We start from the raw sequence: 25,624 nt of genomic DNA on the forward strand, positions 1-25,624 counted from the left end.
CTACCTTCACATGGGTTAAATATTAACTCAGACAGCAATTTACTGGAGGCCAGAGTGAAGGTTATTTCTGTGGGGCAACCTCAAAACTTAAGAACAGTAAACAGAGCAGAAGGTCATTATTTAAGCATCTTGTGCAGTTATTGGCTTCTTCCCTTTAGCAATAGTGGAGAATTCATGGGCTCTTAAATGCTGGCTGATCTGTGTGTCATTGTGTTCAAATAAAGTAATCTGAAATTATAGCTACCAAGGGGGATCATGGTTGGAAAATACTTAAGTATCTAAGTAGAGAAGAAGCATTACTATGCACAGGAGGGAAGGAAGGAGGAAAGGAAAGAAGGAAGGAAGGAGGAAGGAAGGAATGAACGAAGGAAGGAAGGAAGGAAGGGAGGAAGGAAAGAGGGAGGAAGGAAGGAAAGGATGGAGGAAGGAAAAGAGGGAGGAAGGAAGGAAGGAAAGAAGGAAGGAAGGAGAAAATGTGACCTGTTTGTTACCATCAGATAAGATATAACTATTGGAAGGTGTTTTGGGAATCTGAAGAGTTTAAAAAATGCAACAGTTATGACTCTGAATTCACAAGGAGACCTCTTTTCTAAATCCAGAGTAATAGAGGACCTCAGTCCCAAAGACAGGAACTATTTGGAAAACCAGGCTGTGTTGCCACCTTGTTGGCAAAATATAACCACCTTGAGAAGGGGGCATATTTGAGTTGATCTGTACTCATGTTTGTATTAGAGGAGACAGAGGAGAAAAAAATAATTGGAATTTCCCCACAACACACAAAAGTAGAAGAAATAGACAAACTTCCCCACTACACAGCTACATCTTAACCTGTGGAGGTTTGCTTTCAGTCTCAGATGCTGCCAATACCTGGATCTGCTGGACCATGTTGCGGAGCTGCACCAGAAACTCCTTGGCTTCTTTGGCCCTGTCTGACAGTCCATTCAGCGCCTGAGAGAGCTGGCTCTGCAAAGATAAAGAAGGAAGCCATGGAGCTGTAGTCATGGAAAGTAGCAAAAAGATTGTACAGAGTTGTTTCGATCCAAGACCCCAGCGTCTTCAACCTCCTCAGATTCTTCTTGTCAGAGCTTGGGACATATAGTCAACATTTGTACAAGAGGATTCTGGTAATAAAGGTATCCAGACATCTTTCCGCAGGCTCCTGAGAACTTTCTCTTCTGAAGCAGTGAAAACTCCTGGCTATCGCAAAGGCCCTCACCAACTGATATTTGCCTGAAATTACTTCATTTCATTAATTAGTTAATTAATTCAGCAATAATTTATTTAATTTAAAATTAAAAGAAAACAGTGAGTCAGATGATTTGATAATCGCCAAAGTTATTTAGGCCAAAGTGTTATTGGTCTGGGCCTGAAGCAGTAAGATTAGAGAGTCAAGAACAGGATGAGAGGAATGAAGGGTTAGAGCACTGGTGTGACTCTCTGGGGCCGCTCCAATGGAATGACAGATACAAAAGCCACAACTGCATTCCTCCTCATCAAGGTTACCTTCCTTCTCCCAATTGCAGCCCTCCCTGTTGCCCTTACTCCTCTCTACCCCTAAACCAAGGCAGACTCTTCCTGATTTCCCACACTGTCCTGTCCATATGGGATGCAATTCTGTTGGACGGCTGTGTGTGCATGTAAACACTTGCTTTTTTCTCCAGCCTCTCTGCCTGCTGGGGTGGCCATGGGACACACTGCTAAGTGATGAGACAGAAGTGGCAGTTGGCTGGAGGTAAGGAGGGTTCTGGGAAAGCTCTTGCTTTTCTCTCACATGAGACCAGTGTGTCTGGTGCAGCCTCTGCCCTTGTGTTCCCGACTTTATGGTAGATGTCTTAGGACTCTCATTGAGATGGCCAACGTGGTAAGGGAGGAGGGTTGGAAGGAGAAAGAGCCTGGGTTCCAGGGGCAGCTTTGAGCAGCTGGATAACCCTTGAAATCTCCTACCACTAGGCTTCTTGTCTATGGGGAACATTTAACTCCGAGTTAAGTTTCTGTACTGGGGTTTCCATTACTCCCAGCCACTACCATTGTACTTAATGCAAGAGTTCTTCTAGCAGCCCAGGCATATCCTTCCATCTCTCCTGTAAATTATAGAGACAAACTCCTTTCCCACAATATCTTCTTTGAAAGCTAAAGCCCACTCTCTTCCTTGCCAACACAATACTTTAACCACTCTTCCCTTTCAAGTAAAAGGACAGAATCTTAAGATTATATCTCTTGATCTAATGAATGTTTCTCTTGTCTCTTTTTAAAAAACTTTAAATCCAGTATAGTTAACATACAATGTTATATTAGTTTTAGGTGTATAAGAGAGTGATTCAACAATTTCATTCATTACTCAGTGCTCATCAAGCTAAGGGTACTTTTAATCACCTTCAACTTACCATATGTAATTCCACTACTGGATATTTATCCAAAGCATACAAAAACACGAATTGGATAAGATATACACACCCCTATGTTTATTGATGCATTATTTATAATAGCCAAGATATGGCTCAGCCATAGAAAAGAATGAAATCTTGCCATCTGCAACCACATGGATAGAACTAGAGAGTATAAGGCTAAGTAAATATTTTCTCTTATATTTGTCTTATTAAATACAAAGTTGGGCACTGGATTTCCCCAAAAATATGCATGCCAAATGCTTAATAGAATCAATGTGGGGTGGTAGAAAGAAATAGGCCTTGGAAGGGCTCAAATCCTGCCTCTGTCTTTTACTAAATGTGACCTTGAGAAAGTTCCCTGTGCCTGAGTTACTCCAGTGCAAAAAATGGGAAGCATAATAATGTTTTGTAGTTGGGTCATTGTGAGCGTTTAGTGCATTTACCAATGTAAAAGCTCCTGTTAGCTAAGGGTAATGGCTAAGGGATCTACTCTGAATTCATAAATGCTGCCAGTTACTTGCTGAAAACCTTTTATAGATAGTATTACCTCCTCCAAAAAATGAGAAGAATATTACTATTCTTGGGTGTTATGAGCATTGCGTGAGATACTAGATTAAAGCCCAGAACCCCTCTGATGCATGGTACATGATTAATAAATGTTGGTTGTTATTAACTCTTTTTTTTTTTTTAAGATTTTAATTATTTATTTGAGAGAGAGACACAGAGAGATAGCATAAGCATGAGAGGGAGGAGGAGCAGAAGAAGATGGAGAAGCAGGGAGCCTGACATGGGGCTTGATCTGGGGCTTCAGGAACCCCAGAGTCCAGAATCATGACCCAAGCCTAAGGCAGACGTTTAACCGACTGAGCCACCGAGGTGCCCGGGTTGTTATTAACTCTTATTCATCTTCTTTCTTCCTGCTCACAAATGCCTGCAGACTGATGGGGGAGATTCGCAGAGCATATTCCTGGAACAGGATCTGTTGGAAAACATCCTTCATCACTAATATTTTGATCTATGTACTCAGACTCAGAGAGGCTAGACCAACACAGCTGAGTAAAAAAAGCACAAAGTGAGCCTACAATGCTGGAAGGACCACTCAATTATTTATTGCCAGGTTTCAGCTGCACCCATAATTTGGGGTAAAAGCTTTCTCCTAAAGAACTTTTCCCAAGAGTCCAGGGGATGGAGGAGGGTAGGAGGGTCTCATTTAGAGGAGCAGGCAATAAAATGAGAGACATATTCTTAAGGAGACATTTTTCTTTTCTTTTTTTTTTTTTTAAGATTTTATTTATCTATTCATGACGACACACACACACAGAGAGAGAGAGAGGGAGAGAGAGAGAGGCAGAGGCACAGGCAGAGGGAGAAGCAGGCTCCATGCAGGGAGCCCGACGTGGGACTCGATCCTCCGTCTCCAGGATCAGGCCCTGGGCTGAAGGCGGCGCTAAACCGCTGGGCCACCGGGGCTGCCCAAGGAGACATTTTTTCATAGTTACTTTAGAACTCATATCCCTTTTTCTGAATGAGCAAAAGTTTGCTGGCTACCACAGTTTTCTTCCCCCTTTTGTTATAATCTCTGTCTTAGTAACCACATTTGGATGTTGGAATATAGAAACCAAGTTCATTCAGCTATACAGAACTGAAGCTACATAATTTCTTGTATTCTCACCTGGCAATTAATTGTACAATATGAGTTAGACCTGACACCCATAAAGAATTGTTGACCAGTCACTGCTATCCACTTAGAAAATAATTATTCCATAGTATGCAAATAGTGTTGGCCTCATCCACACTCAGGTTTTTATATGGCAAAGCAATAAGTGAGCTGAAAAAAAATCAATTCGTTTGCAGATTACCTCTCTTTGTGTCTATATTCAGTCCCAAGAATGCCTTCTATCTGGTTAATGGTTCTGGTATTTGATAAACAACTGCATTATATGATAAAGATCTAAAAACCTTTTTCTTAAGCTTTGCCAACTTGTAGAAATTGAGCAGGAGACAATGAAAAATCTTGGAAACTATTTATCACTAGAAAATGTTCTTAGTATAAGGATTTATGTGTGCATTGCTTTTATAGAATAGTCTTTTGATCACACTTATAAGCTACATCTGATGTAGAAGAACATTATTATTGATTGATTTTGTTTCCCAGAAGCATTTAAATTTCTGCTCCGGGCTCACAGAAATGTTCTGTATTCAGGACCACAGACCAGCCCTGTAAATTTATATCAGAACACCAAAGATGCAAATATTTAGTGTGTGTTTTCCTTACAGCACCTTTGGCTGTACATATAGCCATTAGAAGCAGTTTATAATGCCAAAGCAATGCCATTCTGATTTCCTGGATAGTTGTTTTCCAATTTTCTGAAAAGCTGTCATGATCAGAAAGTAAATGAGAGTGGGGAAATGTAACCAAGGAGGCAAGAGCTCAGAGCATGCTCTGAATCACCAAATCTTCCATCCCAGAAAAACGGCAAGTTGCTCGCTCAGAGCTTGAAGGAGAGAAACAAAGCATTCTACCTCCTCCCTCCTTTCTGTGCTGCTTTCTTTCCAACTTCCACCCAGATTCCCCTCACATTCCAAAGGAGTGAAGGTTATAAGGGATCAAGAACTCAACCTGGAAACCCTGGGGGAGTATGGTCCACACCCTATTATTATTTAGGCTCGGTAGATGGGTATGGGATTCATTTCCTCCTGACCAACTCCTCCATTGGCTGAGCATCTGCCAAGTATGCCCACATGGAGGATGGTGTCTCCTTTCCTCGCTCTGCCATGAACATCATCCATGTGTCATTTCCTCCCTTAGTTTACTACGAATATTGGATGGAGACAGTTGGGACACATGAAGGAAAGCTTCCTGGCTGTCTGTGATCTGAAGTTTCAAGCATGGGACGAGTCAAAAAGGACCAACCCCAAAGAATTCATACAAAACAGATGAGGCCACACGCAAGCAACAGTGGCTTGATAGTCCCTGTGACTGTCACAGTGCCCTCCACTCAGGTGCTATGGCCCATGCCACCTCCTTCTCAGGTACCAGGGTCAACACAAAATGCAGAAGCAAAGTGACAGTTGATGTGATGTGACTCTGAAGTAAGGCCCCTAGGAGAAGAACAATTTTTTCCTGGAAGAAATGCTGATTTTTAAGTCTTACTACATTAAAAAGTAAAGGCAATGGGGCACCTGGGTATCTTAGTCAGTTAAGTGTCTGCTTTCAGCTCAGATCATGATCCCAGAGTCCTGGGATTGAGCCCTGAGTTGGGCCTCCTGCTCAGTGGGGAGTCTGCTTCTCCCTCTATCCCCTACCTGCCATTCGTGCTCTCTCTCTCTCTCTCAAATAACTAAATAAAATCTTCTTTAAAAAGTAAAGGCAAAAAATTCTAGTAAGTTATGAAATATTGACCATTTCTTGTTAGAAGGGACTGAAAGGTGATTCTTTTTATTTTTTAGCCATTAAATGGATATTTTATTTTTGTTTATTTATTTATTTTTTATTGGTGTTCAATTTGCCAACATATAACATAACACCCAGTGCTCATCCCATCAAGTACCCCCCTCAGTGCCCGTCACCCAGTCACCCCACCGTCCACCCACCTCCCTTTCTACCACCCCTTGTTCGTTTCCCAGAGTTAGGAGTCTCTCATTCTGTCTCCCTGAAAGGTGCTTTTTATGTACATCCTATTTAATCTCAATCACTACCCTGCCATTTTGCAGAGGCTCAGAGTTGAGTTTAGGTTTTACAACTCACATATAAAAGAGCAGGAGCACAAACCCTAGTCTGACTACAGAGTTGTGCTCTTTGCTTCCACCGTCTAAAGAAGAAGAAGAGGAGTCGTCTCATACTCATACAGGAAGAAATAAAAACCACACATGGTGAGAGCATGTAAAACCAAGGAAGGTGAATTGGTAAGGGGATTATGATTGATTATGAGGAAATCTGACCATGTTTAACAGGCAGATAATACGTAAACCATAGCATATCTAGTTAACCTATGAAATGTTCAACTGCTTTTTTCCTGCATAAAGTTTTTTTAGTGAATTTGAATAGGATCTGTCAATTAGATCCATGGGTCTCAAGGGAGAAGGCCAAAAGCTTTGGACTGAGGTCCAGCGCTGGCTTTATCACCCACTGACCCAAGACCTTGGGAGGGATTCCAGTAAAGGAAGGAATGAGAAGTCACCAAGTGACTAGAACTTGGGGAACCTTTGAGCTGAACTCTCAGGGGGACTGATTCTCCTTCTGACTAAAACTTCCGTTTCTGGACTGTACCTCTTCTTCTCCACATAAAAGATCTCTCGTCTGGTTTCCCTGGTTGTGGAAGACCCTGGACCTACCCCAGCCCCAGCTGACAAATTAGATGGGCAGGAAGCCTCACAGGCTGGCCTGCCTGGAGATGAGGGCCAGCAGTGGGGCAGGGGCAGTAAACAGATTGTGATCTGTAAACAAATAGTCTAAGTACATGTATGTACGTGTATGTGTGAAAATGAATGTGTATGTATGTGGGGAAGTATGAGCACAGAGTGTGTGAGTGTGTAAGAACGTGTGTGAGAATACATGTGTATATGAGACATCTCATCAGTGGAGTATAGGGAAGTTCTTGGCTTTGGGTAAGGCTGGTATCTAAGGGGCCTTATGGGCAGTTGATTTGGGTCCACTAAACTGCTGATTATTGATGATTGGTTGTGATAAAGACCCTCTCTGTGGCTAAACTGTAGCCAGGTTCCTCTGTGCCTTTTTCTCAACCTTGGCCTATAAAGACTTGAACAAAACACTAACATAGTTTCTAATGGCTTGTGGCCACATCTTTAGGATGACCCTAGCCCCCTTAAAATGTCAGTCTGAGGAAACTCAAGGCCCCTACATGAATTTACTGGTTGTTTCAGCCAATACCTGAAGATAGGGGCCCCTGTCTCCTAGTGTCTGTAGGAGGATAGACGTCTAAAGTCAATAAGCACCAGTGAGCAGCCCCAGATGGGTTTCATATGGGCCCACCCCCTTCCCACTCTAATTTCTCACTTCCCTGCCTCTCTTGAGCCCTAGCTAATCCCCTTCCACTCCCTCCTTCTCCCTGTAAAATGCCTAGTTCCTCCTGTACACATGGAAGTTGAGTTCAGTTCACACTGAACTCCCCCTATTGCAACAGTATATTACTGATTGAAATCTGTCTTCACCACTTTCACTGGTGTCCTGTTTTGTTTATATCTGATAGTGACTAACCCTGGCCCTGACCTAGGGCAAGCTGGGGTAATTGTGAGCAATGAGCTGTCCCTTCAGCAGGCCTGGGTTAACCTCAAGGGTAGGGAAGGAAGCACATCCAAGTTCCCTTGCCTAAACTGGCCCATTTCTCATATATTAAACCAATCTTACCATTTTTACTGTGATTGTGACTTATAAGCTGTGTGGAAGACAGAAAGGAGGAAGACATTATGCACCTATAATCTAGAACCCTGTTCCATATAATCCCCTTTCCCATTCCTCAGTGCTAGATCTGCACACACAAGTATGCAAACATCTACACCAAAAGTTAATGCATACTACTACTTACCACCTTTTTAATAGCAATTCAAACCCAAATATTCTGTTTTAGTTATTCTTTAAACCATAAACATGGACCAGAAATGTTTTTTTTTTTTTTTTAACCAGATAGTAGCGACTGACTGAGGTAGACAGGGCAATATGGACTAATCTGGCACTGGTGTTAAGAAGATAGACTTTAAAGTCAGATGGACTTAGGTTTAAATCCTAGCCTTTTTTTACTAGCTGTATGACCTTGAACATATTACCTAACTGTAGTGGATACTCTGCCCTGATTCCCTTTTAAAGGCTGTTGCAACTCTATGATCAACTAATCTTTGACAAAGTAGGAGAGACTATCCAATGGGAAAAAGATGGTCTCTTTAACAAATGGTGTTGAGAAAACTGGACAGCCACATGCAGAAGAATGAAATTGGACCATTTAATTTCCTCAGACCTTACACAAAAATAGACTCAAAATGGAGGAAAGACCTAAATGTAAAATAAGAATCCATCAAAATCCTAGAGGAGTGCATAGGCAGCAACCTCTTTGACCTCGGTTGCAGCAACTTCTTGCTAGACATGTCTCCAAAGGCAAGGAAAACAAAGGCAAAAAATGAACTGTTGGCATTTCATCAAGATAAAAATCTTTTGCACAGCAAAGGAAACAGTAGACAAAACCAAAAGACAACCCACAGAATTGGAGAATATATTGCAAACTACACATCAGATAAAGGGCTAGAAATCAAAACCTATAAAGAACTTATCAAACTCAACACCAGAAAACAAATAGTCCAGTCAAAAAATGGGCAGAAGACATGAAGAGACATTTCTCCAAAGAAGACATACAAGTGGTCAACAGACACATGAAAAAATTCTCAGCATCACTTGGCATCAGGGAAAAACAAATCAAAACCACAATGAGATACCACTTCACAGAAGTCAGAATGGCTAAAATGAACAAGTCAGGAAATGACCGATGTTGGTGAGGATGTGGAGAAAGGGGAACCCTCTTACACTGTTGGTGGGAATGCAAACTGGTGCAACCACTCTGGAAAACAATATGGACATTCCTCATAAAGAGGTTCCTCAAATATTTGAAAATAGAGCTACCCTATGACCCAGCAATTACACTATTGGGTATTTACCCCAAAGACACAAATGTAGTGATTGGAAGGGGCACCTGCACCCCAATGTTTATAGCAGTTTATAGCAGCAATGTCCACGATAGCCAAACTATGGAAAGAGCCCAGATGTCCATCAACAGATGAATGGATAAAGAATATATATATATACACACACATACATACACACACACATATATACATATATATACATATACATATATATACCATATGTATATATATGTATATATGTGTGTGCGTGTGTATATATATATATATATATATATATATATATATATATATGACTACTACTCAGCCAATCATCAAAAAAAAAATTTTGCCATTTACCATTACGTGGATGAAACTAGAGGATATTATGCTAAATGAAATAAGTCAATCAGAGAAAGATAGTTATCATATGATCTCACTCATATGTGGAATTTAAGAAACAAAGCAGAAGATCATAGGGGAAAACAGGAAAAAATAAAACAAGATGAAATCAGGGAGACAAACCATAAGAGACTCTTAATCATAGAAAATAAACTGAGGCTTGCTGGAAGGGAGAGGGGTGGGGGGACATGACATCACTGAATGTGGAGTTAGAAGAGATGTATACTATCAACTCTTGAGCAGTGAGCAAGTATGAACTGGTCAGCATACCTGCATACCAGTGGACATACCCCATACAGTGACTATGGGCTTCAGAAAGAGAGCATAGAACTTCAGACTACCTACTGTGATAGAACATGAGCAAGGAATAAAGCTTTGCCACTGAGATTTTAGTTTTTTTTTGTTACTGTAGCAAAAGTGACTAATATAGATAGCAATTATAATATTTTCCTTCATGATTTAATTAATATTCATAGAGTTTTATCATGGACCAGGCACAGTGATTCATGCTAGGAAAACAATGATAGAGAAAGTAAACACAATCCCTTCACTAAAGGAACCATCATTGTTCTGAAACTACAACCATTCTGAGCTTAATAATTTTTATTTAAAAGTTCTCTCTTATGTGATCTCTAATGAAGCAGAAGAAGACTAGACTATTCTAACATCCAACAACAGAAAGGTAACTTCTCCACCTCTCAGGACAAATGAGAAATATCTGCTTTCCTCACCAGACATAGCCAGTTCTGGCTAGAGTTTGAATTCTGGATATACTCTACACAGCCTTTATCCATGAAACTTAAAATATTTTTCTGCCTTAGACAGGAAATTCTCAAGCTGGAGATACAAATCAACATGGAGGGTTTTTCCAGCAAGATAGAAGAGTCACTTTTTGCCTCAAGGCAGAGGAAAAAAAAAAAACCAAAACAAAAAAGAAACTGTTGCCTCACCCAATGTTCATCATTTCTTTGGGGAAAATCAATTTGCCATGTCTCTATGGATTTTGCAGAATTCTAGAAGCTGTGAAAGAATTCAGGCAGCAATTGTTGCAATGAAAGGCATGAAACTTTAATAAAGCAGCAAGCATATAGGCTGCAAGGTCAACACCACTCTGCCCAAGGCTCTGTCAGAGAACATGCCTTTCTATGGCTATTCAAAACCATGTTATGTGTGTTGTTAGGCAGTTACTAAGTATTTATAGCTGAGGATCAAAAACAAGCCTTCCTTGGGCTAAGTCTCTGTGTAAATATTGGATTTTACATCCCACAGATGGACTACCGGATAGATCTCCTTTGTATGTATGCTGCCTTTTCTCTTTGGAAAATAGTAGGGCTCTACTCAGCAGGCTCTGAGTCCTTTTCCAGAAAGCTGTTTTCTCTGTGGATCCCTCTGGCTGCCTTCATGTCCACACTGGTCTGCCATGACCTTCCAGGTGGTATAGCATTCCACACTGTCTGATACTATCAGGGCACAGTTTTAAGATAAGCAAAATAGAATTGAGGTAAATAAATTTTCAGTTTTTTATAGTATTTAAGTGTCCTAGATAGAAACTCTCATTCTTCAAACAAGGGTTTTTCTTTTTCTTTTTTTTTTATAATAAAATTTATTTTTTATTGGTGTTCAATTTACCAACATACAGAATAACACCCAGTGCTCATCCCGTCAAATAATTAAAAGCGTGCTCCTAGAAATATATATGATGAGGTGAAAAAAAATCACTGAACTATTTTTCATATAGAAATGCTTTTCCTGTGCTCTTTCAGAGACTCAAGTGTTAAGTGCTAATGCAGGAATGACTACTATCTGTCCCTCAAGCTTCTAGTGATGAGAATGAAATAACTAGTGGGAGCAAGATGTTTTTGTTTTAAAAAATAACTTTCCCTCCATATTTCAAAAACAGAACATGCTCCTTTCAGAAAAATTGGAAAATAAAAGATTTAATAGAAGAAAAAAACAATCTCACCTTATATATTAATAGCCTTGATAATGAACCCTTGATGCTTATCCTTGAAATCTTGTGTACATTGATACTGTCTATCGATAGCCAGATATGTATGTCTCTATGTAATGTGTATCAACAAAACTGGGATAATATTGTATACCCATTGCTGTTTTGAAATCTGCTCTTTTCACTTAATATGCTATATTTTCCCATCTCACTAAAACTATGCAACTCCCCCCCCCCTTTGTAATAGCTATATAACACTTGGATAACATTTACTATGTGGCAAGCACTGCTTATAATGCTTTGTACATATTAACTCCTCTTTTTTTCATAACACAACCCAGCAAAAGTAGGTACTTATGTTACTCAAAATTTTTGTAGGTGATAGAATTAAGCAAGGAAGGTTATATGGTCCAAAGTCCTAAAATTGTTAAGCAGAGCAGTATCCAAACCCATGAAGTTTCCGGCCAGCATTTATTCTGTTAACCACTAAGTTTTAGGGTAACCCACTATGTAGATGCATCATAATTTATTTAACTACTCTCCTGTTTTAGAACGTTTAGTTTGCTTCCATCTTTTGCAAAGAACTGACATGAATTTCCTGGAGTAAATCTTTCAACACATTCTTGATTATTCTCATTTTCAGAAATGAAATTTCAAATTTACTCATATTAAATGTTATCATGTTATTAAAATGTCCCTGAGTGGTCATTCAATTTATACTCCTGATAAAGGTGATGTAATACCTGCCTATATAATGCACTGGAAATATTATCATTTGTATTAATTTTTGTGATCAGATAGACAAAGACTGGAATCTCATTTCTAAAATTTGCTTTAAAATTACCAAGTTGAGGGGAGGGAGATTTTTTCCAAAAGCTTCTTATTGATTTTTTTTCCTAGTTAAGGTGAAAATTCTCACTGATATTATTTGTAAAGCATTTGAGAGAGAGAGGTCCTAGCCCAGAGTGTTACTAGTATTACTGAAGTGTTTGTCAAAGAAATTAGCTTCTTCCCACTGTTGATGACTATCTTGAACAAGGCTGGCCTCAGGACACTTGTTTGCTTACCAAGAAAGCCATAGGGACCAAAAATGGAAAAACAACCTAGAAAATTTGGGTGGCTCCTAGAGAAGTGAAAAGTCATGGCTTAATAGTTTTAGTAGAATTTGGTCAGAAGGTCTGGTTCACAAAATCTCTAATCTTTAGAGATTATTTTGTGGACACATACATGTACACAAGAGCTTCTGGTAAAGATTCAATGAGCATAGGAGAAGAATATATTCTTTTTTTTTTTTTTTTTTAGATTTATTTATTTAAGGGCAGGGAGGGGCAGAGGGAGAGAATCTTCAAGCAGACTCTTCACTGTGCGTGGAGAACATTGTGGGCCTCAATCTCATGACCCATGATACTGTGATCTGAGCTGAAACCAAGAGTCAGATGTTAACTGACTGAACCACCCAGGTACCCCCACTTTGCTCATCTTTTATTTTAAAAATACGTTTGTTTTTAACTCAATGTGATTTTTTTTTACCTTATCATAGGGAAATTTGGGCTATTTACATTTATTATATTAATTGATACAGTTGGCTTTATTCCATCTTTAGTGTATATATTTCTATTATCCATTTCCTTTAAAAAATTTTCAGAGCATAATCACATTTCTTTTAACATCTAAAATTACTCACCAGTTAATTTGGATATTTTGCTATGTTTTTCTATTTTGCAAGATGTTACCGTTCCATCTTTCATCCAATGTAAACCTACATTTGTCTATTATTAAGTCAAAATTAACTAGTAACTTTGATCCTCCTATCGAACTACATTCCCTCAAATGCTTCCTTTAGTGTTTATTAATGTCTTGCACATTAAGAAATATTTAATATTTAAATATCTAAATAACTCCTGGATCGAATAGGAAATTAAAGCTGCATTTATAAATTTTCTATATATTAATGAGGAGAATCAGTTTATGAAAGTATATTGTTTTTTTTAAATATGATTTTTTGCAGGGCTAGCTAGGCAACTCAAACACTATAACATTGTTCCCTTTAGAAATACTGTTCTTAGATGGAACATAAAAGAATGGATGAGGGGCCCCTGGGTGGTTCAGTTGGCTAAGCGTCCAACTCTTGATTTTTGCTCAGGTTATGATCTCAGAGTTGTGAGATTGGGCCCTGGGTAGGGCTCCATGCTGGGTGTGGAGTCTGCTTAAGATTCCAGAGGAAAAAGAGGTGGCTTTTTTTGCACTTACGTTCTCTATCCAGGGCTTTTTGGCACTTAAGTGCTATGCCCAGGAGGGCTCTGACACATTGTTCTTAAGTTTTAAGAATTCAATAATTTCAGATTTTTTTTTAATGAAATCTCAGCTTACTTGAACTTATCTTAGAAAAGCTATAGTTGGGGATCCCTGGGTGGCTCAGCAGTTTGGCACCTGCCTTTGGCCCTGGGCGCGATCCTGGAGTCCCGGGATTGAGTCCCGCGTCAGGTTCCCAGCATGGAGCCTGCTTATCCCTCTGCCTGTGTCTCTGCCTCTCTCTCTCTCTCTCTCTCTCTCTCTCTATGTCTATCATAAAGAAAAAATCTTAAAAAAAAAGAAAGAAAAAGAAAAGCTATAGTTTCCAAAAGCATGGGAGTCATTAGTAGGCTGGTAAATGTTAATCACAATATCTGAATTTTAATTCTGACCTTAGGACCCCACTATATCATCAATGCAGACATTAGCAAAAATTCTTTTTCTTTTTTTTAAAGTTTTTAAAATTTATTTAAGCAAACTTTATACTCAACATAGGGTTCAAATTCATGACCCAAAAATCAAGCATTGGAGTTGCATGTTCTATCGACTGAAACAGCCAAGTGTCCCCACACATTCTTTGAAAACAAAAGGTACACAAAGACCACTACAGACCCACCAGACTGACAACATTAAGTGCTGGTGAGGATGGGGAGCCTCACACACTGATAGTGGGAGTTAAAATGGTAAAACCATTTGAGAAAACTGGCTCTTTCTAATAAAGTTAAATGCCCTACACGATAGCATATGTCCCAAAAGACTTGGATAAAATGTTCATAGCAGCTTCATTTATAATAGCCCCAAAGCTGGAAACAGTGCAAATGTCTGTCAACAGTAATATGAATAAGTTGTATATATTCACACAATGGAATACTGTTTAGTAATAAAAAGTACAAGTTAATGATATACACAAAACATACATGAAATTTAAAAAATTATATGGAGTAAAAGACACCAAACACAAGAAAGTACACATTGTTTTTATATAAATTTCAAGAATAGGCTATTTCAAGAACTAACCTATAATGATAGAAGTAAGGAAAATGGGGAGATTGACTGGAAAGTGTTGTAAAAAAATTCTCTGAGGTAGGGATATGTTCTATCTTGATTGGGGTGGTAATTATATATATATATGTATATATATATATACACACACACACACATATATACACACATGTATGTGTATATATATATTTATACATATGTATGTGTTTGTATATATAAACATATACACACATATAAAAATTATATATATACACATGTATATAAATATACATATATATGTTAAAGTTTATTGAGCTGTAAAGTTAAAATTTGTATATTTTACTATAAATTATGCTTTTCAAAAATGGATATTTTTGATCCTGAATAGCCAAAGCAAGAATTAAAAAACAAAGTTGGAGGCATCATACGCCCTGATTTCAAGCTATATTACAAAGCTATAGTAATCAAAACAGTATGGTATTGGCATAAAAACAGACACATGGATTCATGGAACAGAATAGAGAGCCCAGAAATTAACCTACACATATATGGTCAATTATATTATGACAAAGGAGCCAAAAATATACCATGGGGAAAGGACAGTCTCTTTAATAAATGGTGTTGAGAAAACTGGATCACTATCTTACATCATATAAAAAAATTAACTCAAAATAGATTAAAGGCTTGAGCATAAGACCTGAAACCACAAAATTCCTAGAAGAAAACAGGTGGAAAACTCCTTGACATCAATCTTGGCAATGTTTTTTGATTTGATACCAATAACTAAGACAACAAAAAGCAAAAATAAACAAATGGGATTATATCAAACTAAAAATCTTCTGCACAGCAGAGAAACCATTAACAAAATGAAAAGGCAACTTGCTGAATGGGAGAAATATCTGCAAATCATTTTTCTGATAAAGGGCTAATATCCAAAATAGATAAGGAGCACATACAACTCGATAGCAAAATAACAAATAATCATGTTAAAAATGGAGAGAGGGTCTGAATATATTTTTCCAAAGATGATACAAAAGGCCAACAAGTACATGAGATCACTAATAACCAGAAAAATGTAAATCAAAACCACAAAGTAGTATCACCTCATTCCTGTTAGAACAGCTTTATCAAAAAGACAAGAAATAACAAGTATTGGTAAAGATATGAAAAAAACGGAACCTTGTGCACTGTTTCTGGGAATATAAATTCGTGTAGCCAATGGAATATTGTATGGAGGTTGCTCAAAAATTAAAAATAGGACTCCCATAGGATCCAGTAATCCCACTTCTGGGTATTTACCCAAAGAAAATGAAAACACCAACTTGAAAAGATATATGAAGCCTCATGTTCACTGCAGTATTAATTACAGTAGCCAAGATATGGAAATAACCTGTCTGTTAGTAGATGAATTAATAAAGAAGCTGTGATATATCTCTCTTACACACAAAATGTAATGTTATTATTCAGCTACAAAAAAGAATGAAATCTTGCCATTTGTGACAACACTGATAGAACTTGAGGGCATTAAGCTAAGTGAAAAAAATCAAAAAGAGAAAGACAACTACCATATGACCTCACTTATACATGGAATCTAAAACAAAACAAAAAAGACCTCCAAACTCATAGATACAGAGAACAGATTGGTAGTTGCCCGAGGTTGGGGGGTAGGTGGTGGATGGGGATGGTGAGTGAAATGGGTGAAGAGTGTCAAAAGATACAAACTTCCAGTTATAAAATAAATTGAGTCATGGAGATATAATGTACAGCGTGGCAACTACAGTTAATAACACTGTACTGTATATTTGAAAGTTGCTAAAAGAGTAAATATTAAAAGTTCTCATCACAAAAAAATGTTTTTTGTAGTTACGTGTGATCATGGATGTTAACTAGATTGAATGTGGTGATCATTTCACAATATAATCCTTATCATTAATGTATCATTAATAATATATTCCTAATCATGTCATATACTTGAAACTAATATAATGTTGTGTTTCAATTATACCTCAGTACTAAATACATAGGTTAAAATAATGGACATTTTCCCCCAAAGATAAATACTCATTATATAATTAAACTCTGTTTACTAAGACCCCATGCTTTGTAGAAAAAAAAAATGTCTTGAGATGGTCTTATTTTTCAATTTAATTTCTGAATTTAAATAGATATTTGCAAAACCCTCAAGCATCTTATAATGGGCCAATAGAAATGTTTCACTCAATTTTGTTTAATACTTGATACTGGGAGCCCTCCACTCACACGCTCTTATAGCCTTGGATGATCTCATGCCCTTCCCCTGGTCATACTAGCACTTTTCTTTTGTTGCAAGTATCCAGCAGCACCTGAAATCCAGTTACCTGGTCACTGCTAACTGGTCTGTGTGCCCTCTCACAATGACGTGATTTTAATTTTAAAGATGTGTCTGGTAAAGGTCATTTAGGAGGAAATGCATGCCTAATTTGAAAAGTGGCAATTCCTCAGAGGAGCAGGAATGATTGGCGCTATGGAATAAGAAATGGGATGACACATACCACCTCTTCGCCCACCCTCAGAAATGTCCTATCTTTTGGGAAGGCACAAAACCATCTCATAATGCAAATGTGCCCTTTCTGGCCAACTTATGATGTCATAAATTATAGGAAGAAGAACTTGTGTGCAGACATTCTTGATTCCTTTACACTGACTAGGAGTTTGAGAGGCATGTTATCCTTTCGTTTTGCTGATAAATCCACATGTCCTCTCTCTCACAGTCCTAATGTTCAATTTATAAAGCCCAAATATTAAGAAATTAAATTATTCTTAATATAACTCTCCTTTTTACTACCATTGCTTTGGTTACTTTGAGAACAAAGTAAAACACAATCTTATTCTAATAAATGATCGTCTTTAGCAAAAGAGAAAATCTTTGGGATATCTCAAATAGCTTCTCAAACATATTTTGTTTTTTCTCCCCCAGTATTGAAAGAGTTGTTAGGATCCAGTACTTATAGTCAATTTCCATCCAACATAAAATTAATAGTGATCATCAATAACGTTCAGGAAAATGGATTTAAGCCATGTCTGATTTCTTTTCACCCTTTGCCTCTGCGGCTCTGTCAATCTCCGTGCAAGTCAATTGCAGTGCCAGCTTAGTGAAAAGGGAATGGTTTCTATGACAACAGATTTTTGCTCTGCTAGTTAGAATCTAAGATTTGACTCCCACAGAAATAAATCTCACCATGGGAATTGGTTGATTTTGTAAACGACTAAATAACTGTGCAATCATTTCCAAAGAAAAGCCTGTTAAAAGCTTGCATGAGCAAGGGTAGGTTATGCAAGGTGACTGCCGAATCTGCCACCAACATCACACAGAGAGAGCGACGTGTCGGGAAATGCCTGTTTTGAGCTGCAGCTTGCTCTGTTCGGCACCCACCAAATGTGGGCTGCACAGCCTGGCCCTCTTGTGAATTTCAATGATGCTTTAATTCCAGGTGGAGGGAATAGATTTGAGAGCACCTCATAGAAAATGGCAAGTGTTCATCACCAAATGTCTTCAAATGTCTTTCCTCTTATTTCCAGAAACTATTAGTTCCTTGAAAGGACAGGATTCCCAGAGCTGTGATTAAGGCAATCAGCACAGTATGACTTTAATTGCTTATTGCCTATTTCTCTGTTAAATTAAGTGCTGCTATTGTATAAGAATACTCTTTTAACTATCATTTCCCCTTTTTAATAATCCGCCTTATTTATTAATTTAAAATATATAGGAACACTTACAGATTTTTAACTTTCATTTTAAAACCTAACATGCTGCTAGGTGTTTCAAATAATGGTTTGTAAATATATTTTCCTAATAACATTTATACAAATTATAATGGTTAATTCTGATCTATAAGAAAATAATTGCTATCAATCTAGTGGTATATGATTAAAGTGAATTCCATTAATTCCATTCCTGGATCCAGTAAGCCAGGTTTCCTTCTGAACAGTGGGACTTGCTGCTGTAGCAGGAATTTCTGTTGCAGTGAGGTGGTATCCTCAGCAGAGATGTGAAAAGGGAATGAGTGTATGGCTTGAATAAGGATGTAAATATTCAGGACTGTGATGAGGACGCTCTGCAAAGTGCAAACTCAATAGCTAAATCAACTCTCTCCTACATAGCACGTTGATGCATTATGCTCAGCAAGCTGGTTTTAAAAAGCCATTGCAAGTATGCAACAGAATCCCAGCCTGTTGCTGTCCCCACTGAGCAGAAGATAATTATGGCCAATTCTGGTAAAGTCTGCACCTCTATGCTGTACACCTTCCTTGTCTCTTCAGGCTGTTCCCTGAGGCCAACTCTCCTTTTTCTTTCTCCTCTCAAAGCTTAGGAAGGATCTAATACCAGTCACTTAAGAATGATGGGCCAAGGAGCCCATTAGCCTTTCACTGAAAATCATGTGTATTAAATTTTTATCTAAACCAAAGATTTCCCTTTTACATTTTTCATTTCTAGTTGTCAAATGAAAGACTTGGTAGTTAAGGAAATTTTCAGTAATATTTAGAAAAGGGGACCTTGAAACAATTTTGCTTAGGAAAGGGGACATTGAAATTTTATCAATTTTAGCTTGCTGGTCACAAAGGCAAGCCTGGTAACATCTTTTAGGATGAAGTCTCTCTCCTTCCATCCCTCCCATTGGGCATCTTCTTCTTGGGGTAAGAGTATCCCTTTGAGGTCATTGGAGGCCTAGTCCTATCAGCAGGTAAGAATGGAGGAATTGATCCCTTCATTCCAAGCTTTTCCCAAGAGCCAAGCCTAACATGGTGCAGACATGCTGGCAGTTCCTCTTCTTGCAGATCTGTCTTATTGTGTTTCTACCTCTAAATTTCTGACAAAGAATGTTGTTATTTGGAGTGCATCAATTTGATGGCATTTTATGGAGTGCATCTTCCTGAATGTCTTATATTTAGAATATCACCTTTTGACTATTTCTACTTATATATTTAAAATGATAGAACTCAGATTTGCAAATGGGCTAATCAATGAGAGTCAGGTGTGGTGAGAGGTGAACTATTGGGGAAGGTAGAAACCAGAGTATGTAGAATATGTGGTTTCATGAGCGGAGTACAACAGAGACATCAAGTTGGGGGAAGGAATAATATCCAAAGGAAGGAGACAGTGAATGGTAGGAACAACAGAAAGAGGAGAAAGGTAAAGAGATACACAGAGGGAAGATGGAGAACAAGTTAGAATAAATATCAGACCATGTGGGATGCTAGGGAAATGCCTGTGGTCTCCAGAGCACTTTGATCAATTCCATCAATGGTCCAGAAAGCTAGGCAATGTGGTGTCAACTGGGTCTAACCTTGAGGGACCAGCAATGCCACAGAGGTTATATGAAATCTGGACAGAAAATCAAATATTAGGACTTATAACTTAAAGATTCTTTTTTCTCCCACTGTATAACTTAGAGATTCTTTATCTGTTTCTTTATGACATGCAATCAGAGTTAGCAGAAGTAGGCAGCTCACTAATTACATGAATGCTTTTCAGTTCATGGTGGTACCAAGAAACTGGAAGAGGTGGTAGCTTCCTAATGTGTCAAGGTAGGTGAAACTACATCTCTCTTTCCTGTATGTATAGTTAGGATGGGCCACAAGAGAGATATAAAAGATATACATAAGTCAGGGATTACCCACATAGTCATAATGAACATAGTGACATACGTCAACATATCAATTTTGAAAATATAATGTTCACTGGAAAAGAAGCAAATTGCAGTATAATAGATGGATTAAGAATTCAGGCTTTGCATAACATTTTAGAAATGGAGGACAGTTTGGTGGTTGTCAGGGGTTAGGAATGGGGTTGGGGGATGGGTTTGGAGCAGGTTGAGCAGACAAAAGAGAACATATGGGTTTCAAAGGGCTACATGAGGAATCCTTATGGGGTTGGACCTATTGATCATCTTGACTCTGGTGGTATCTATATAAACTTATACAAGGGCTAAACTTGTATTAAACTTAATTTACACACACACACAATTAAAAGTAAAATTGGGACATCTGAATAAAATGGGTGAATTGTATCAATGTAAATACCCAGTGATATTGTGATATTGTACTATAGTTTCATAAAATATTATCACTGAAACTGGGAAAAGTATAGAAGGGATTTCTCTATAGTCTTTCCTACAACTGCATATTAATCCACAGTTTTCTTAATTTAAAAAGGAAGAAAGAAACATTGCTTCAAATGAGAAAAACCTGGAAAATATTCTTGGCCTCTTGTTCTATGACAGAAATTTTAAAATTTGCCCTCACAGAAAAGCAGGGTGATTCTCATTAATAAAATTACTTTTAAAGCCAAGGGGGAAAATTCAGGCTTTGGAACCAGATTGCTCTCCCACTTACCATTTTTGAAACTTTGGACATATTAAACTCTGAACCTTAGTTTCCTTCTTAGTAAAATGGGATAACAATAGTACCCACATCATTGGGTTATTGTGAGAAGAGACTGGCTCAATATATTTAATGTTCACAACAGGGCTTGGCACATCTTAAGTGCCCAGTAAGTTGTTGGTTCTTTTTTTTTTTTTTAAGATTTTATTTATTTATTCATGAGACACCGAAAGAGAGAGAGAGAGAGAGAGAGAGGCAGAGACCCAGGCAGAGGGAGAAGCAGGCTCCATGCAGGGAGCCCGACACGGGACTTGATCCCGGGACTCCAGGATCACGTCCCAGGGCCAAAGGCAGGCGCTACACTGCTGAGCCACCCAGGGATCCCTCTTATTATATGAACGCTATGACTCTACTGATACAAAGTTTGAAAATAGGTGATACTAGAATAGGAATTCATATGTATACAGTGAGACTATAAAAAAATGCATGGAGGTGAATAATATAAATTCAGGACAGAAATACTTCTGGTAATGAGGAGGGGAATACCCTGGGGAAGGACACACAGGGATCACCATTTGTCTGCATAGTGTTATTTCTCAAACACCACCTCCTATGAGATGCCGTCCTTAATTGCCCTGCCCCAGGTGAGATCATCAGTTAGCACCCAGATAGTACCTTATCTACCTCTGCTGTAGCACTCCTTCTTCTAGTGCTGTGTATTTCACTGGAGCTCCTTGACAGCAAGAATGGGTGCATTATGCCATGGCTGACTATTGAGAAATGAACATAAATGCTTAGAAAACCATTCTGTAGGATAATGAAATCATGGGACTGATTTATTATCAGAGGTGTTGCAAAGTTATAAAGCAAGAAAGGACAACGAACACTCTGCAGCAAGGTATTTGATGGGTAATTAATTAAAATATTCACGATGCACCTAACATGCGCAAAGCATCAGTCTAAGCTCTGCCGTACAAACAGGATAAGGCACATACTCAAAGGGCATATGGTCTAGTATAGGAAAGACTTGCACCTATGATCTGTCTCTAGTAAGGAAAATGGACAAAGAAAGATATCAACCAAATGTTATGGGAGAATCTGAGTCTTCTAATTTCCCCAAGTGAGAATAGCGCAAGACATCTTAGAGAACAAGAATACACTTTCAATGGGACTATATAGCTTTTAGCAACATTTTATATAAAAAATGTTTTCAATGGAAATACATAGTCTTTAACAAAAAGTTATATTTTATTCTAATTTAAAAACCCCTAAAAGAATACTCTATTTTGACCATATATATTCTTGTGTAAAATTTATTATTTTTAAAAATCCCCTTAGCAAATACTATAACCATGCAGTATATGCCTTCATTCGGGCACTAAAAGGTAACATTTTCCATTCTGATTAATAGCTTGTTTGTTCCAAGATGCTATTTCCTAAATTTAGCACATACAAAATGCTGCTGTTAAGTTTAGAACAATGAACATCTAGCTATACCAAATTAAATTCCCCAATTGTTGTGCAGTGCTGAGGTTTTCAGAATTAAAATAGTTGTCTGGCAGCTTACAGAAGAATCACTTCATTGGCAATCTTTGCCTTGTGACTGTTCAGCTGTATGTGATGTAGAGGCTGTGCTGAATACCATGCAGCTCTGGCCTTAAAAGCCAGTCCTGAGAATTCTTATCGCACAGATCTTATAGATAGGGGCTGTATTCAATATGACAGTCTAGGAAGAGAGCCACCAACCTTTTCTACAGTGAGTAGGATATCAGGATGAGTACATCTCCTCTCAGACTTTCAAGACTCTTCTTAGTAGAACACTGTTAAGAAAGTTCATGCATTTGTCTGTCTCCCTTCTATCACATCTTCCTCTTGAATGTGTGCTATGTAAAAATCATTGGCTTCTTGGTGGAGATACAATAAGACCAAAAAGGACTAGACTCAGGATGCTTGGGTGGCTCAGCGGTTGAACGTCTGCCTTTGGCTTAGGGCGTGATCTCGGAGTCCTGCGATCGAATCCCACACCGGGCTTCCAGCATGGAGCCTGCTTCTCCCTCTGCCTGTGTCTCTCATGAATAAATAAATAAAATATTTAAAAAAAAAGGACTAGACTCTGTTTTTAAGATACTGGTGACCCAGGAAAGGGCAGGCATGCAACATATTAAATGTAAAAAAGTGTTAAGAGTTCTGTGAGAGGTGTGCATACAGGGTACCATGGAATCAAGAGAAGGAAGTATCTAGTTCTACTTTGAAGTGGGTGTGGGTTAAGCAAGGCTTCAGAGAGGAGGTGAGCTCAATAGGTGTAGCATTCCCAAAACATGGAACATAGTAAGCAAAGGCATGGAGGTGCAAGATGGCCTGGCTTGGCCAGGAACCATGAGCAGTTCAACATGGCTAGAGCACAGCAGTGAGGAGACCTGGTCCAGAGATGCCTTGATGGTTTTTCTGCTTCCCACAGCAAGTACAGCCATCGCTGATCAATTTGTTGCTAAATTTCTTAAATTAGCAAGCATGGGCATTAATCTTGATTGTATTCTGCTGGCTTTCAGAAAAGGTCTGACCTATCATTTCATTAGCAGTACAATTTACCTTGTACCCAGTGATATGCAAGGCAAGCCTGCCTTTTAAATGTATAATAGAATCCTATTTACCCTGAAGTTTTAATCCTTTGATATAGTATCATTAAGATAGTGCTCCACAATTTCAAGAAGCCCCAAAGATAGTTGATTTTGGCATGAATGATGAACAAATTCAGAGACAAACTGCTGGGTTAGATTCTGAATCCACAGATTAAAAGTCATCCCATCTCAGTCTTATCATTTACATTAACACAGTTTATGTGAGTGCCATTATGGGCCTTTCTTACTCATTCATCAAGATTGAAAAGATGATACCAGGTCTCACTATGGCTTGCAGTAATGTGAATGCTTCTTGGCAACTAGAATCTGTGCATGTAGTGGAGTCCTGCCCTGCCTAATCCTCCCAGACACATTCATTGCAGTGCTGCCACCACTGGTCAGAGCAACCTGGTTAATGGCCTTCAGAAAGAGTTACCATCAGTTTGTTTTTTCATTCACTCACTCAGCACATACACACATTGAACACTTACTCTGGGATATACACTGTTCCATGCACTGAACAAAATGAGTTCCTTCCCTTAGTGATAGGTGCCTTGAAGAAAAATGAGCAGGGTAAGGGGAAGGGGAGGGAGAAAGAAAGAGTGTATGCATGAGCACACTAGGTAGTGTGGGGTCACTGGAAAAGCTTTTCTCAAAAGGTACTTTTTAATCAGAGACCTGAATGAAGCAAGAAAGCAAACCATGTGAATATCTGGGAGAAAAACTAATCCAGGCAGAGGGAATGAGCTTGGTATATGTGAGAAGTGGTGAAAAGACAGTGGTTGAAATGGGGGAGGGGTGTGGTAAGAAAGAGGTTCAGAGTGAAGGGCTAGGTCATGTAAGGCTCTGTAGTAAGAAATTTTGGAAGTAGTTGATAAGAAGCCATTGGACAGATTGATATGATCTGATTTACCAGTTCTATAAAAGAGTTATAACCACTTAACCATAAGTGGTTCCAAATCCTCCCCTTGGAAGACTATATTTTCCAAAGTTGACCGTATCTATATATTTATCTCTTCCTAACTTTACTTCTAACAATATGATCCTCCAAGAGAAGGAATTCATGGCGTCTGGTGAGGCTCTTGGAGTATGACACAGGTAATCTTATGTACCTTCCAAGGTTAGGTCATAAAAAGGATAAACCTTCTTATTCCAATCTCAATCTCTCTTTCATTCTCCCTCTCCCTCTCTACTCCCCGCTCCCCACTCCCCTCCACTCTCTCTCCCTTCTGCCTCTCTTTTCCCTTTTCTCTCCCTCCTTTTTTCCATGGATGCTCACCATTGGAACCCAGCTGCCAGCTTGTCAGGGAGCCTGGCCTACATGGAGAGACCTATGTGGAGAGGAAAAGAAGCTCCCTGAAACAGCCAGCACTAACTTGCTAGCCATGTGCATAAGCCTCCTTGGAAAGGGATTCTCCAAACCTACTCAAATCTTATGATGCCTTTGGCACCAGATAACAACTGACTGCAATCTCAGAAGCTCTTAGCTAGAATTACCAGCTATTCCTGATTCCTGACCCATAGAGACTGTTAGAGATAATGAATTGTTTTTGGTTGCTAAGTGGTGCCTCAGAACTAGATCATGTAAGGCTTTGTAAATTATGGTAAGGATCTTGGATTTCTAAGTTTGATGGAAAGTCATTGAAGTATTTTTAGTAAAGAATCGATATGCTCTGATCTACCAGTTACAAAAAAAAATTATCATAGCCAGATAACAAAGGAAACCCTCTTTGTCCATAAAAATTTTATATTTTTTCTCTTTCCTCCTATTTCCTTATTTAATCTCTTCTGTCCTCGCTCTCTCTTTAATGTTTCTCTCTCTCTAGCTCTTTCTCTCCCTTACTCTTCTTGGCTCCCTGCCCTTCTCTCAGTTATTCTTATAACTGCGTAAGAATCCCTCCGTGTACTGCATAAGGCGACTCAGAGGAACATGTTCCTTGGCCAAACCATCCCTGTGGAGAAAAGATCAAAGAGGAATTTGGGTTGGGTGGAGTGGGCACAGGCAACTC

The 25,624-nt window shown here is 38.6% G+C and overlaps 1 protein-coding gene across 10 annotated transcripts in view; it reads right to left on the bottom strand.

Moving 5' to 3' along the window:
* Positions 1-25,624, bottom strand: part of TRIM9 (tripartite motif containing 9) — a 107,208-nt gene that overhangs the window by 48,550 nt on the left and 33,034 nt on the right. For all 10 annotated transcript variants that reach the window (XM_025442472.3, XM_049113164.1, XM_025442463.3 and 7 more), the window contains exon 2: positions 868-963. In XM_025442472.3, the coding sequence (XP_025298257.1) occupies positions 868-963 (96 nt within the window). The remainder of the gene's footprint in view (positions 1-867; positions 964-25,624) is intronic.

Source organism: Canis lupus, chromosome 8 (assembly GCF_003254725.2).
Source record: "Canis lupus dingo isolate Sandy chromosome 8, ASM325472v2, whole genome shotgun sequence".
NCBI classification, from domain to species: Eukaryota; Metazoa; Chordata; class Mammalia; order Carnivora; family Canidae; genus Canis; species Canis lupus.